The sequence below is a fragment of the Chenopodium quinoa genome, unplaced genomic scaffold, assembly GCF_001683475.1.
Source record: "Chenopodium quinoa cultivar QQ74 unplaced genomic scaffold, ASM168347v1, whole genome shotgun sequence".
In the NCBI taxonomy this organism is placed as follows: Eukaryota; Viridiplantae; Streptophyta; class Magnoliopsida; order Caryophyllales; family Amaranthaceae; genus Chenopodium; species Chenopodium quinoa.
The window spans coordinates 4492263-4504573 of NW_018742951.1; the positions used below are offsets into that span (position 1 = coordinate 4492263).

General features: G+C 33.4%; 1 protein-coding gene across 4 annotated transcripts; it reads left to right on the forward strand.

The window, feature by feature from the left end:
• The first annotated feature begins 1675 nt into the window (after window positions 1-1675).
• LOC110728543 (peroxisomal (S)-2-hydroxy-acid oxidase GLO1-like) lies at window positions 1676-7294 on the forward strand. Of its 4 annotated transcripts, XM_021908185.1 has the most exons (12): window positions 1710-1819; window positions 2937-3138; window positions 3387-3511; window positions 4155-4201; window positions 4304-4381; window positions 4903-5027; window positions 5167-5233; window positions 5327-5389; window positions 5480-5549; window positions 5649-5749; window positions 6565-6669; window positions 6858-7294. In XM_021908185.1, the coding sequence occupies exons 2-12, from the start codon at window positions 2999-3001 to the stop codon at window positions 7041-7043; spliced, it is 1107 nt and encodes a 368-aa protein (XP_021763877.1). In that variant the 5' UTR covers window positions 1710-1819; window positions 2937-2998; the 3' UTR covers window positions 7044-7294. The 4 variants fall into 4 exon arrangements, with proteins under 4 accessions (XP_021763875.1, XP_021763873.1, XP_021763874.1 ...); XM_021908183.1 differs by having other exon boundaries at window positions 1676-1819; window positions 2998-3138; window positions 4155-4381; XM_021908181.1 differs by having other exon boundaries at window positions 1701-1819; window positions 4155-4381.
• Window positions 7295-12311: the final 5017 nt, after the last annotated feature.

Genomic DNA, 12311 nt, shown 5'->3' on the forward strand with positions numbered 1-12311 from the left:
TTAAGAGAAAAAACAAATAAATGATTTAAAAGTTACAAATTAATATAAAGATCTTATAGCAATTTAATTGTATGATTTAAATTTTTTAATAATTCTTTTAAGTTTAATGGTATCAAATTACCATGAATAAGGGTTAAAGATAAATAAATAAATAAAGAATTGAAGAAAAACCTAATTTATTTGGTTGTATACTTTGTATTACTCCGTATTTAATAGATGCTAGATTTTCCATAGTTCAAATGACAGTTTCACATTATGAATTGCTACTATATAATTTCAATATGAATTTTGTATAATTTTATGCATTGTTATATACAGATGGAAATGATTAGATTATGTTGTATCATTGGTAGTTAACAGTAATAATATAAGATAAAAAAAAAACAAAATTTGTAGCAAAAAGTGGTGATTATAGATGCCATATAGATTAAAGTACCAAAGAAAAGATGAACATCAGCAAAAAGTGGTGATTATAGATGCTATATATAGATTGAAGTACCAAAGAAAAGATGAACATCATATTTGTTGATCTCTTTGGTTGCTACCGTTTTGAAATGTAACCGACCTGATTTGACCCGAGAAATTCAGGACCCAAACCTAATCTATAACCAACTTGAACTCAACTCAAATCGGAATTTAGCCGATTTTGACTTAATCCAACATCGAGTTGACCAAACTAAACTTACCCTCGAGTTGAACTCATATAGATACTAATTTGACCAAAGTTGAACTCAACCCAAATCGAAATTGACTCGACAAATGCTCGATTCAATTTGATATATTTTGACTTGACTTGATATTAACCCAACCTGATTTTAACCCGGCCTGATTTGATCCTACATGATAGTAAACTAAACTTAAATTTAAACACAACATATTACTAACCTTCCTTTAAATTTACTAAAACATAATTACTCCGATTCATGTCATTGTTTGTTTCATAATTTTTTTTAAGTTAAATATAATCCGTCAATTTGTTATTAGTTCATTACTTATCGTCTAACTTCTATAGCTATGATAAGTAATTGATAATTTGAGTTTAATTTGGCTTTGAGTTAAAGCCAATACAAGAACTGACCTATAATAAAACTAATAAGTATTAATGACGTGATTGATATGAAAAATGACACATGTATGACCTGATAGTGACCCAATTATAATAATGTACTACCTCCTTTTTTCTTTTTAAGTGTTTCATTAGGGTGTGTGCGGGTTTTAGGCAAAATGGTAAGATAATACGAAGTATATAAGTGGGTATGGTAAGGAATAAAAAATTTGGAAAATAATAAGAGAGGAATATAAATGGGGACTACTAGGTATAATGTGAGAGGGAGAAATATTATAAAATAATGGTGAGGTCAAAAGAAAGAGAGAGAAATAATATATAATGTGAGTGAGGTTTCTAAATTTAATAATGAGGCACTTAAGTAAACGGAGGGAGTAATAACTTAATAATTATACAGTTACATTGTTAAAAATAGAATTGAAGATTGAATTTGGATAATAACATGAGCCAAATTCAGCCAAACCCTAAAATGATCTAAATTGGAATTGACCCAATACGGAGTACTACCCTAAATCAACCTTATTCAGATCATATTGAATCGAATTGAAATTAACTAAACCTAAATCACCCCGACCCAAAGTCATTCAACCCGAAATTAACCAAGTCAAACTTGTTATGAACCCGATGCAATTCTATTTAATTCGTCGTACCACTGTAATGGCGCCTCTATTACTAAAATAATGAGGATACCCCGACTCATTTTTCTGCAGTTTTGGTTCAAACATTCTCATTTTCACTTGGACACTACTTCAGGTTAGTCACACCAACTCTCTAATAATGTTTCTTTCTTTCAACTATTTTGTTTTTGATTGTTTGTTGATTTTTTCTTTATGATTCACAACTTTGTTTTTCATTTTAACTTTCATTGCTTTATTTTCTCTATAATGGGTAGCAGATTTATTGCCCGTCTTTGATTCTTCAATCTTCATTACTAATTTCGATCTTTTGTAGATTAAATTGAAAGAAAAAGAAAATTATACGTAGTGGTATGATTCAAGTTCGTTGATGATTTTTTTAAAGGTTGTATGGTATATAATTACAAATTAATTAAAGAATAATAATTAGCTGAGTAAAAATTTCATTATTAGATCAAGTTGATTTTTGCTTCATGATCAATCAAACTTTATATATGATACAAAATTTGGGATAAGAGATTAATTTACATAAATAAAACTTATTGAAAAAAAAAACGGGGTGTATATACTAATTATCATATCATGAACCAATAAAACAAGCAGTATTGTTGAGCACTGTTGGAAATATTGTTGTTTATGGCAATCGTGAGTGATCTCTTTGTGACTCTGTGTGTATTGATGAACATTTCATCGTGTAAAGTAAGCAAAGTAATTCTTAAGAAAAGTTTACATTCTGATGTGAAGGGACACACCTTTAAAGTATCCCCAAAAAACTTAATTGTGGCGGAAGAAAGTCTTTACAAACTAGCAAACCAATTACAAATTACACTCTACACAACTGCTGCATAAGCTGCTATAAGCACCTTCCGCTTCTTAGTACTAAACTATTTCAAGTATTTAGAGCTAAGAATTGAAAAATAGATATTGGTGGCTTTTTGGTTCACTGACACACACAATAAGCAGAGATCAATAGCACTTACAATAGATATTTCTTTGGTCTGATCTGTAGTCTATCCGTCGTAGAAAGTCATAGGATCAATCTGCTTTTCGGAACAGAAATTCTATCTAGACCTCTTACACCAAAGGTTGGTACTTTATATTTAGGCGAGTCATTTCTTGGATGGAGTAACTCTTTGATCGTCAATTATAAACTTGAAAACACTGCTGCTAATACATTTTTGATTTGTATTGCCAATTATAAACTTGAAAAAACTGCTGCTAATTTTATGCTTTAGTGCTTTGATGTTTACAGTGGAAATCATACAACTGAATCTATTGCTGGCCTGTCGTTAACAGCATGATGGAGATAACAAATGTTTCTGAATATGATAAGCTGGCAAAAGAGAGACTGCCGAAGATGATATATGATTATTATGCATCAGGTGCTGAAGATGAATGGACTCTAGAAGAGAACAGAAATGCATTTTCGAGGATTTTGTATGTGTTTCTCTTTCATGTGGTGTTGTAACCTTTAAGGTCACTTGAATGTTTCCGTATCCTTTGTCATTTGACCAGTTTCAATTTTCAAGTATACTTTTTATGCCATTTGCAACTATAACTTGCAGCTTTCATGTGCAAGGATATATTAGAATCATTAGCAAATCATTATTGTTAAACAGCCGTATAGGATATATCTTTGGCTGACTATTGCAATTTACTTATCGATTACTCCCAATGAAATTCAGGTTCCGGCCCCGCATCCTCATTGATGTAAGTCATATAGACATTACGACAACTGTCTTGGGTTTCAAGATTCCCATGCCAATCATGATTGCTCCTTCAGCTATGCAAAAAATGGCTCACCCCGAAGGTAAAAATTCAAGTCCTTGATGTTCATCTGAACGTTCAAGTATTCTACTTTGATATGTCATATGTCAATCTGTGTTTTGGTTTATTGATGCTCATATACAAAAAACTAATGCAAGTCATTCTAAAAGTATCCTCAATATGCAATTTGGTATAGTTACTGCTACTCTTGTTTTCAGGATAGCTGGTCAAAATTAACACAAGGCCAGCAGACACCTACTGTCCTGTAACTTGATATTTTATTTTAATTTAAAAGCAGTATTGGATCAATGCTTTGAATCAAATGCTCTAAACTAGATGCTCTATCATATATGAATATGATTTTGAAGATGATACTTTAATTAATAGTATTCACAGTCTGACACTCTTCAATACTCTAGTCTCACAGTCTCATGAGCCACATTTTATATTAGTTCCTGCTTTTAAAGTATATAATGTGGCATGTACATGCATAAGGTGCATATATCTGACACTCCCCAGGGCATCCTCACCATGCTATTATTGTTTCTACTATGACATTCATTTTCTCATTTCCTCCTGAATAGTGGAGTGTTTAATTTCTTTGTCTAAGCTTGCTGTATAGATACTATATGCTGAATTGAGAAACTGGAAAAACCTCCTTTTTTGAAGTGATCATTTTCCTGTAGGAGAGTTTGCAACAGCGAGGGCAGCATCTGCTGCTGGCACAATTATGGTTTTGACTCACATTTCTTTCCCTTCCTATTTTTCCTCTTTTTCTAACCTTAAGTATCGAATTTTTCATTCTTTGATTTGCATGTGTGATTATTTGATCCAGGCATTGTCTACACTGGCCACATCTAGTGTTGAAGAAGTTGCCTCAACTGGACCTGGAATTCGATTTTTCCAGCTTTATGTGAGTATAAGTACAAAAGAAATTGTAATTTAGTAACTCCAGCATTTTTTTCCTCAATCTTACATTAATCTCCTGTCAAATAATTTTCCTTAATAATGTGTATTCTCCAAATCATATATGCTTATTAAGTATCAAAAACCTGTTTTCTGAATTTCCGGATTTTAAGTCCTCTTAAGTTGTAAGTTTTTGCCAAGGATTCATAATCTTAATATTCTTTTCATCATGTACATTGTGACAATCTGGACGTATATCAGTATGTTATCAAAATCCTTCTCTTTTTCAGCTGCTAGCCCTGATGTAATATGACTAATATCTTGTATTATTTTGTATAAATCGCAACATAACATTGATACAAACTTGTATCTCCAACTTTGGGTTCATGGTGATGAATATTATTAGTGCAAAAATGCAAATAGCTTAAAATCTTAATTTCTGAGTCTGTATGTAAAATTTGTCGTCTTTAAGATTTTTCCAAAACAGTGGTCAGGCTCATGATGATTGTGTGTATCCAATTAATCAAGGTAATGAAAGACAGGAGTGTTGTCGCACAGCTGGTTATACGAGCTGAGAAGGCTGGTTTTAATGCTATTGTTCTCACAGTTGATACACCTAGGATAGGTAGAAGGGAAGCAGATATCAAGAACAGGTAATTACATAATTTCTACTGTCTTTTTGCTTTATTTTCTTCAGTGAAAGGAGAAATTGTTAATGCTATATTAAGTTCACTTCTATGAATAGTAAGAGTAAACATGTGAGTATGATCTTACAGTTAACATCCCTTGCAGATTTATTCTCCCACAACACTTGACATTAAAGAACTTTGAGGGGCTGGATCTTGGTAAGATTGATCGGGTGAGTGAAAGTAAGACATCAAAGCAGACTACTGGTAACCTTTCAAGTGATTCAAAATAACAGTCCCATTCTTTTTTTGGAATGAGCTTGCAGACAGATAACTCTGGATTAGCCTCATATTTTTCTTATCAAGTTGATCGGTCATTGAATTGGAAGGTAAATAACAAAATAGTTTACCCTTTTGTTTTGCTCTTTGCAGTGCAGATTGTTTTATGTGTTATCTTTCCCTGTGAACACCTTTTGCAGGATGTAAAGTGGCTTCAGACCATCACCAAGTTGCCAATCTTGCTGAAAGGAGTGCTAACTGCTGAGGATGGTAAGTAAAGTGTAATTGTAAATAATTCGTACGGGAGACATGATTTCTATAATATCGTGTTTGTAAGACCTTTATGTCAGTAAATTATCTTGTCTGCAGCGAGACTGGCAGTGCAAGCAGGTGCAGCAGGAATCATCGTCTCCAACCATGGAGCTCGACAACTTGATTTTGTGCCTGCAACCATCATGGCTTTGGAAGAGGTATTCAAACTTAACCTCCATGCACTTGATAAATCTGGATATCGTTAGATCTGGATTTTTTTCACTTTGCTTCTGATTTGGAAAAGCTCCTTTTGGGTTATGTAATAAGTTCTTGATAACCTACACTAACCAATAAACACCTAGGGGCAAAAACCGATAAGCAGTTAATGGTGGGAAAGGGATTTCTAACTTGACTAAGATCTTTTGTTGCACGGACGCACATTTTTCTCTGCATCCCTCTTATTTCTTTATTTGTGGGGAGGATTTGCACGGAAGATTTTCTAAAATCAAGTGCAGGCATGTTTTTCCACTTCAAAGCTCTCCAACTAAATTAATTAACTCCCAAAAATCTGCCACTTTTCACTAGTGCTATCTATCATCGTTCCTACAAGCATTGATTGGAATCAATAAGCTGGTTGTGCTTAACTCTCTAATATTAATAAAGTTGTAAAAATGAATGTTAAGTATATTTGTCGTTTCACATGTTCAAATGACATCAGAACTACAGGTTATCAGGTAATTATACCGAACACTTTTGTATACATAACTGATACAAATAACCAGCCAATGCAATCAATGATTTCTAGAACAAAACGTCAAATGCAGCTATCTAACCAGCCAATGCAACCATCTACTCGCTAATTACAAAATAAGGCCATTAGTACGGTCTGACCATCATGTCTATCAATGTATCAGAAAATCAGTGAAGTTCTGAATAAGGAAAGAATCATATTTGTATTATAAATATACTTAAGAGTACTTTATATTGTGGTTGTGGCATACCTACATATGTTCCCCATTGTTGCATATGGCAGATTGTGAAAGCTGTGGAGCGTCGAATTCCTGTTTTCTTGGATGGTGGTGTTCGTCGTGGCACAGATGTTTTCAAAGCATTAGCACTTGGAGCTTCTGGAGTATTTGTAAGTGACTGTTTGTTATATTCTTAGTAATCAAGTTTCCAATAACTTGGATCTATAGTTTTCATTGAAAATGCTGTCAATGAAATAGGCTTGTGAAACTAGTATCTGCACTTTAAGTATTATAACTCAGAAAGCCTACTAGTAGTTATCATCATATTCAGAAGTTCATAAACTCACTTTGTTTCCAGATTGGAAGGCCGGTAGTTTTTTCATTAGCAGTTCATGGAGAAGCTGGTGTGCGAAAAGTGCTCCAAATGCTTCGTGATGAGTTTGAGCTCACCATGGCGTTAAGTGGCTGTGGAACAGTCGAGGAAATTACTCGTAACCATGTCATGATGGACACCGAAACTCCACGAATCTCTCCCAAGCTATAAGTCGCTTTAAGTATAATCAGCGACTTTTGTAAGATAGGAGTTCAGGATCAAGACTCCCATTCAGAATTTCAGATGTACAAGGATTCTAGACTTAATTTATAAATAAAGGTTGCACAGCAAAATAATGTAACGATTACAAGAATTAATTGGTGACCATGTTCAATCTTTTTACTACTGTGCAATTTTGTAAGTTGATAAGTTTGAATTTTCATGGGTATGCAATTTTGAATCGACAAAGTATCTTCTCTATATGCAAGTAACGCAACACCTTTACCAAAAAGTTGGGGGAATTATAAAAAGTTTGTAGTAGAAACTAACAACACAAGTTTGTAGACTTTGTACAAGTGAATATGTTTGGTTTTTTTTTTTTATTTTTTTTTTTATTTTTTTTTTTTTTTGGGAAAGAATAAAAGAATGGAACATTAGGAGATCCTCCTTATGAGAGGAACACCTTATATTTCCGAACACAAATTCTTAATTAAGTCGGACTTTCATTAAGTTAGTGTAAAAACAGGTTAAATTATTCTACAAGTATTCAAAGTTACTCATATATTCAACAAAGATTGCTATTTTCCTAACATAAACTTTATGCTTAAAAAATACTTATAATGTATTAGAATAATCATATTATCCTTAACAGCATGTATACATTAGAAATTACACATTAAGTACAATTAAACTCATTACAATTAAAATTACCCTTAAAGAGATTTAAGTTACCATAATAAATTATTCAAATTACCATTAATTAAATTGACCGTCTTACCTTTTTAAAAAAAAAAAAAACAAAAAACAAAAAAATGATAGCCTTACTATCAAAATGACGTAAGCACACCTTGATACAAATGAAAAACAAATATCTATTTTTCAAGGATTTTTGTGTGTATTTGAGGCAACGAGGAATACAGGTATGATCTTCGATCAAGATATAAGGTAAACGCTAAAATCATCGAACACAAAGTAATGATTATTTAGAAAAAAATAACTTGATTCACTGATGATAACTCTTATATTTTTCAATAATCAACAAATTTAAGTTTTACATCATAAAATAACTCCTTTTATAAGGAGGCACTAAAAACCCTATTACTCATTAAATCTAAACCATACAAAATAAAAGGATAGGATTAATTACAAGATAATAACTAAAAATAAATACAACCTAAGTTGCATCCTACATACAAGAAAAATCATCCAAATAATTCAAATCCAGTCCAAATATTTTCTTGTCTTGATCATATCAACATTAGTTGAATAAGGCCCAAAAGTAGTGTCGATGCTCTCGCATCACGCCTTATACAAGACATGTTGATTTTCGAAACAATAACATGAAATAAACTAGAGTCAGTTGAACAGTATTAGATAATTTGAACCTAAATGACCAATGTAAGCTATCCAATTTGATGCCTTATTTGCTTCTCTGCATATGTGACGAGTATTCTAATTAGAGGTGGCAATGGATGTAATACCTCGTATTTTTGAGACCTATTTTATAATTAATTAATTAATAATTATTTTTTAAATAGATTATTATAGTAAATTATTTTACTATTTAATTTCAGAGCCAAAATTATATATGAATTTTGGCGCCAAAAACACTTTCAAAACTCAATTATTATTTTGGATTTTGAATAATATTTATTATCCATTTATTATTTTAATAAAAATTAAATTATATATATATATTTCAAATATTTTAATTAAAAAAAATTATATTGTCTAATTCTATCCAAGGGGGCCAAAAATCCCCATTAATTAGCTAGGGAAATTCGGATTTTCTAAGTGTAGAAAATTTGATTTTCTTAGTTAATTATATTGGTTTTAAGTTAATGTTTTCCTAATTAATTATTTTCTACAAAATATATGATTTATATAATCATTTTTAATCCTTAAAACCTAGCAAGGAGGTCCAAAAATATGAGCATGGATAGGATCAATATTTTTGGCCACCTTATACTAATTTTGGTAGTTTTGTATTTTGATTATTTACCTTAAATTCCATTATTTCCTTAATTCCTTTTTCCCATCTCACAAAAATTTGATCATGGAAATTATTTGCCATAAACATTTCTTGATTATTCTCCAAGCAAGCTTAATTGACATCTTCTATTTCATGATCAAGCTACTTACCTTAATTCTTTATTTCTTATTCACCATAAACTAAACTTTTCTAAATTCTTAAACTCTCTTTTCCAAGTAATTCCTTAAACCAAATTTACCATAATTCTTCCTACAAAATCTTACCTTAATTCTTGCATGCTCAAGCCTATAAATACCCCCTTGCATCAAAGCCAAAACTCACACCAAAACTCTCTTTTTTCTTCTTTATTTCTCACGGTTTTCTCCTCTCTTCCTCTTGGTTTTCTTGCGCCACCACCACCACAAACCACCACTTGCACCATCAGCCGCCACCACCTCATCGGCGACCACCGTGACCAGCTGGCAACAGCCACCCCGATGCTAGCTACTGCCACTCCCGAGCCTCTTCCTCCTCCTTCGGTTATCACTCTCTTCTTCTCTTTGCTTAATTAATTTTATTATTATTATGGTTTTACAAAAATTAATATTAATGAATGTTTTAAATTAAATAACATCAGAAATTTATTCCAGTTTATGAAAATAATTTTTATAGGGTTCATGTACATAGAATTGGGAGTTTTACTTTAATTGTTGCGATTATTAGATGACCTTATATTGATAAGGTTACATTTAATTGTAGGGTATTTTTGACAAGAGTGCTTGAGGTTCTTTGTGTGTTGCTAAGCAAGAATTCAAGGTACATTTAGGTGGCTAGATACCTTTGAAAGTAATTGCTTTGAATAGCATGTTTCATTTGATTATATTGGTGATTGAATTAAATTGATTTGAATTATGATTTATGAAATAAGTTTGAGAAATCCTGTTTTAACATAAATATGTTTAAGGATGGATTTTTGGAAAAATTGCCAAAAATAATACAACCTTTGGCTAATTTTTTTTAAATAATACAACCTTTAGATTATACCTAAATATTACAACCTTTGGAGGGTCTCAACTTTAAATAAGATAAAAAACTTGTAACGTACTAAACCGTTTACCCATGACACATGTTGAGGTGTAATTGGTCTAAATGTAAAATTTTGATTTTTTTAAATAAACAATTTATTTAAAACAAAAAAAATCCCTCCCAACTCCCTCCCCCTGCCAGCCATGGTGGTAAGCCCATATCCCCCCACCCCCAAGCCTACCTTCACGCACGTCACCGACGGGCCCGACCACCCCAATCCCCACCTAATCGGCCGACTATTGAATTTACCTTGCCACCGAACTTCTTCTCAAGCTCTCTCACCAACTGAAGGTTCGATAATGGACGAAGGGGGTGAAATCGGTGGTCGAGAAGGGAGGAATCAGGGTTGTTGTGGTCGGGAAGGGGAGGAATCCGGGCTGTTTTGGTCAGGCGGGGAAGAATCGAGGCTACTTTGTTTGGGAAGGGGAGAAATTGGGGAGTGTGCGTGGGAGTTTTTTTGGCGGTGGTAGTTGGCAGCGGTGGTCGAGAAAGGGTGGAATCGGGCTTGCTATGGTGGGGTGGGGAGTTTCGAACTGGTGGTGGGGGACTGGGGGTTGACAACGGTGGTCGGGAAGGGGAAGGTTTTGGTGGTGGGGAGTTTTGAACTGGTGTTTGGGGAAAGGAGAGAGAAGAAAAAATAAAAAAAAAAAAAATTATTTAAGCCAATCATATAGCGACACGTGGCATTGTTAACTTGTTTATCAGGTTGCATCCAGTTTTGTCTTGTTTAAAGTTAAGACCCCCAAAAGGTTGTAATATTCAGGTATAATTCAAAGGTTGTATTATTAAAAAAAAAAGAGCTAAAGGTTGTATTATTAATGGCATTTTTTCTTTTTTAATATCGTGTTTTGAATGGTTTGAATTATTTATCATGATTGAAAATGGTTGAATTCGAAAGCATGTTGAATTAAATAAAAAGGAGTTTTGAGCTAACCTACCTATTATAAAGGTTGATTTATTGATTTAATTAAAAGAGGAATTTTATGAGAATTATTGAATTATTAGTAAATCTTTTAAAGTGTGATTATATTAATCCAATTATGCGGATTTGGTTGATAAGACTTTATACACTAGTAGAAAAAATGAAATACGCACCGCACAATCCGCACCGGTTTTCAAAAAAATAGGCGGGATTGGAAAATAGAGTTTTCGCACCGGTTCTAACTAAACCGGTGCGAAAAGTTTGTTTTTTGCACCGGTTCTAACCAAACCGTGCGAAAAAGTATGTTTTTCGCACCGGTGCGAAAAAGTATGTTTTTCGCACCGGTGCGAAAGCTATTGCTAAATAAAAAAAAAAACCCGACCTGTATATATACTCTTTCTTTCTCTTTCATTTCCTCATTTGCCTCTCTCTCCTCATTGACCAAACTAAACCCAGACCGACACCCTCAAAAACCCACCATCACCGGAAACTAAACCATCGCTGAAACCCACCAGTCCACCACCATCGCTGAAACCCACCAGTCCACCACCATCGCCGAAACCTACCAGTCCACCACCAACGCCGAAACCCAAACCATCGCTGAAACCCACCATCGCCAAAACCCAAACCACCCACGAAACCCCCACCCCCACGAAACCCAACCCAATATCAGCTACGAAACCCAAACCCACCCACAAAACCCAACCCAGAACCACCCGAACCAAACCACCTGCCCCTTAAACCATCAGATCTAAATTTTAATTTTTCTTCAAGAGAGAAAGGGAGACCGAGAGTTAAAGAGCGAGAGAAAGAGGAAAACCGCAGCAAGAGGATGCAGCAACGGCTTGCTGCGGTGACGTTAGAGGCGGCGACGATGAAGGTGGTGATTAGAGACTGCAGCGCCGTCGATATTGAAGGTGGTGTTTCAGATGATTTCTTGGAAGATGAATGGATAATGAATGATTGGTTGAATTAAGTTTATTTTTTGATTGGATTAGTGTTGGAGATCGAAGTTGCTGGAGGAAATTGATGGGGAGAACAGTAAACAATAGAGAATGTTGAAGTATGTATATTTTAATCAAGTTATTTCTTGTAATTTAATTTATATGTATTGTTGAATTTTAAGGTGATTTGGATGATTTTGTTAAATGAGTTTGTTTTTGTTAGGATTTTTGGTGATGGGTTTGTGAATTTTTATCAAGATTTGAGTGTTATTGAAATATTTGGTGTGATTGTTTTAGATTTTTATTTGATTACAAGTGTATGATAAAGCTGTAAATGATAAAATAACTTAATTTGT

Coding starts and splice junctions, on each gene's coding strand:
- LOC110728543 (XM_021908183.1), top strand. CDS start 2,999: ATGATGGAGATAACAAATGTTTCTGAATATGATAAGCTGGCAAAAGAG. Junction 3,139..3,386: donor AATGCATTTTCGAGGATTTT/GTATGTGTTTCT, acceptor AATGAAATTCAG/GTTCCGGCCCCGCATCCTCA. Junction 5,028..5,166: donor GAAGCAGATATCAAGAACAG/GTAATTACATAA, acceptor CATCCCTTGCAG/ATTTATTCTCCCACAACACT.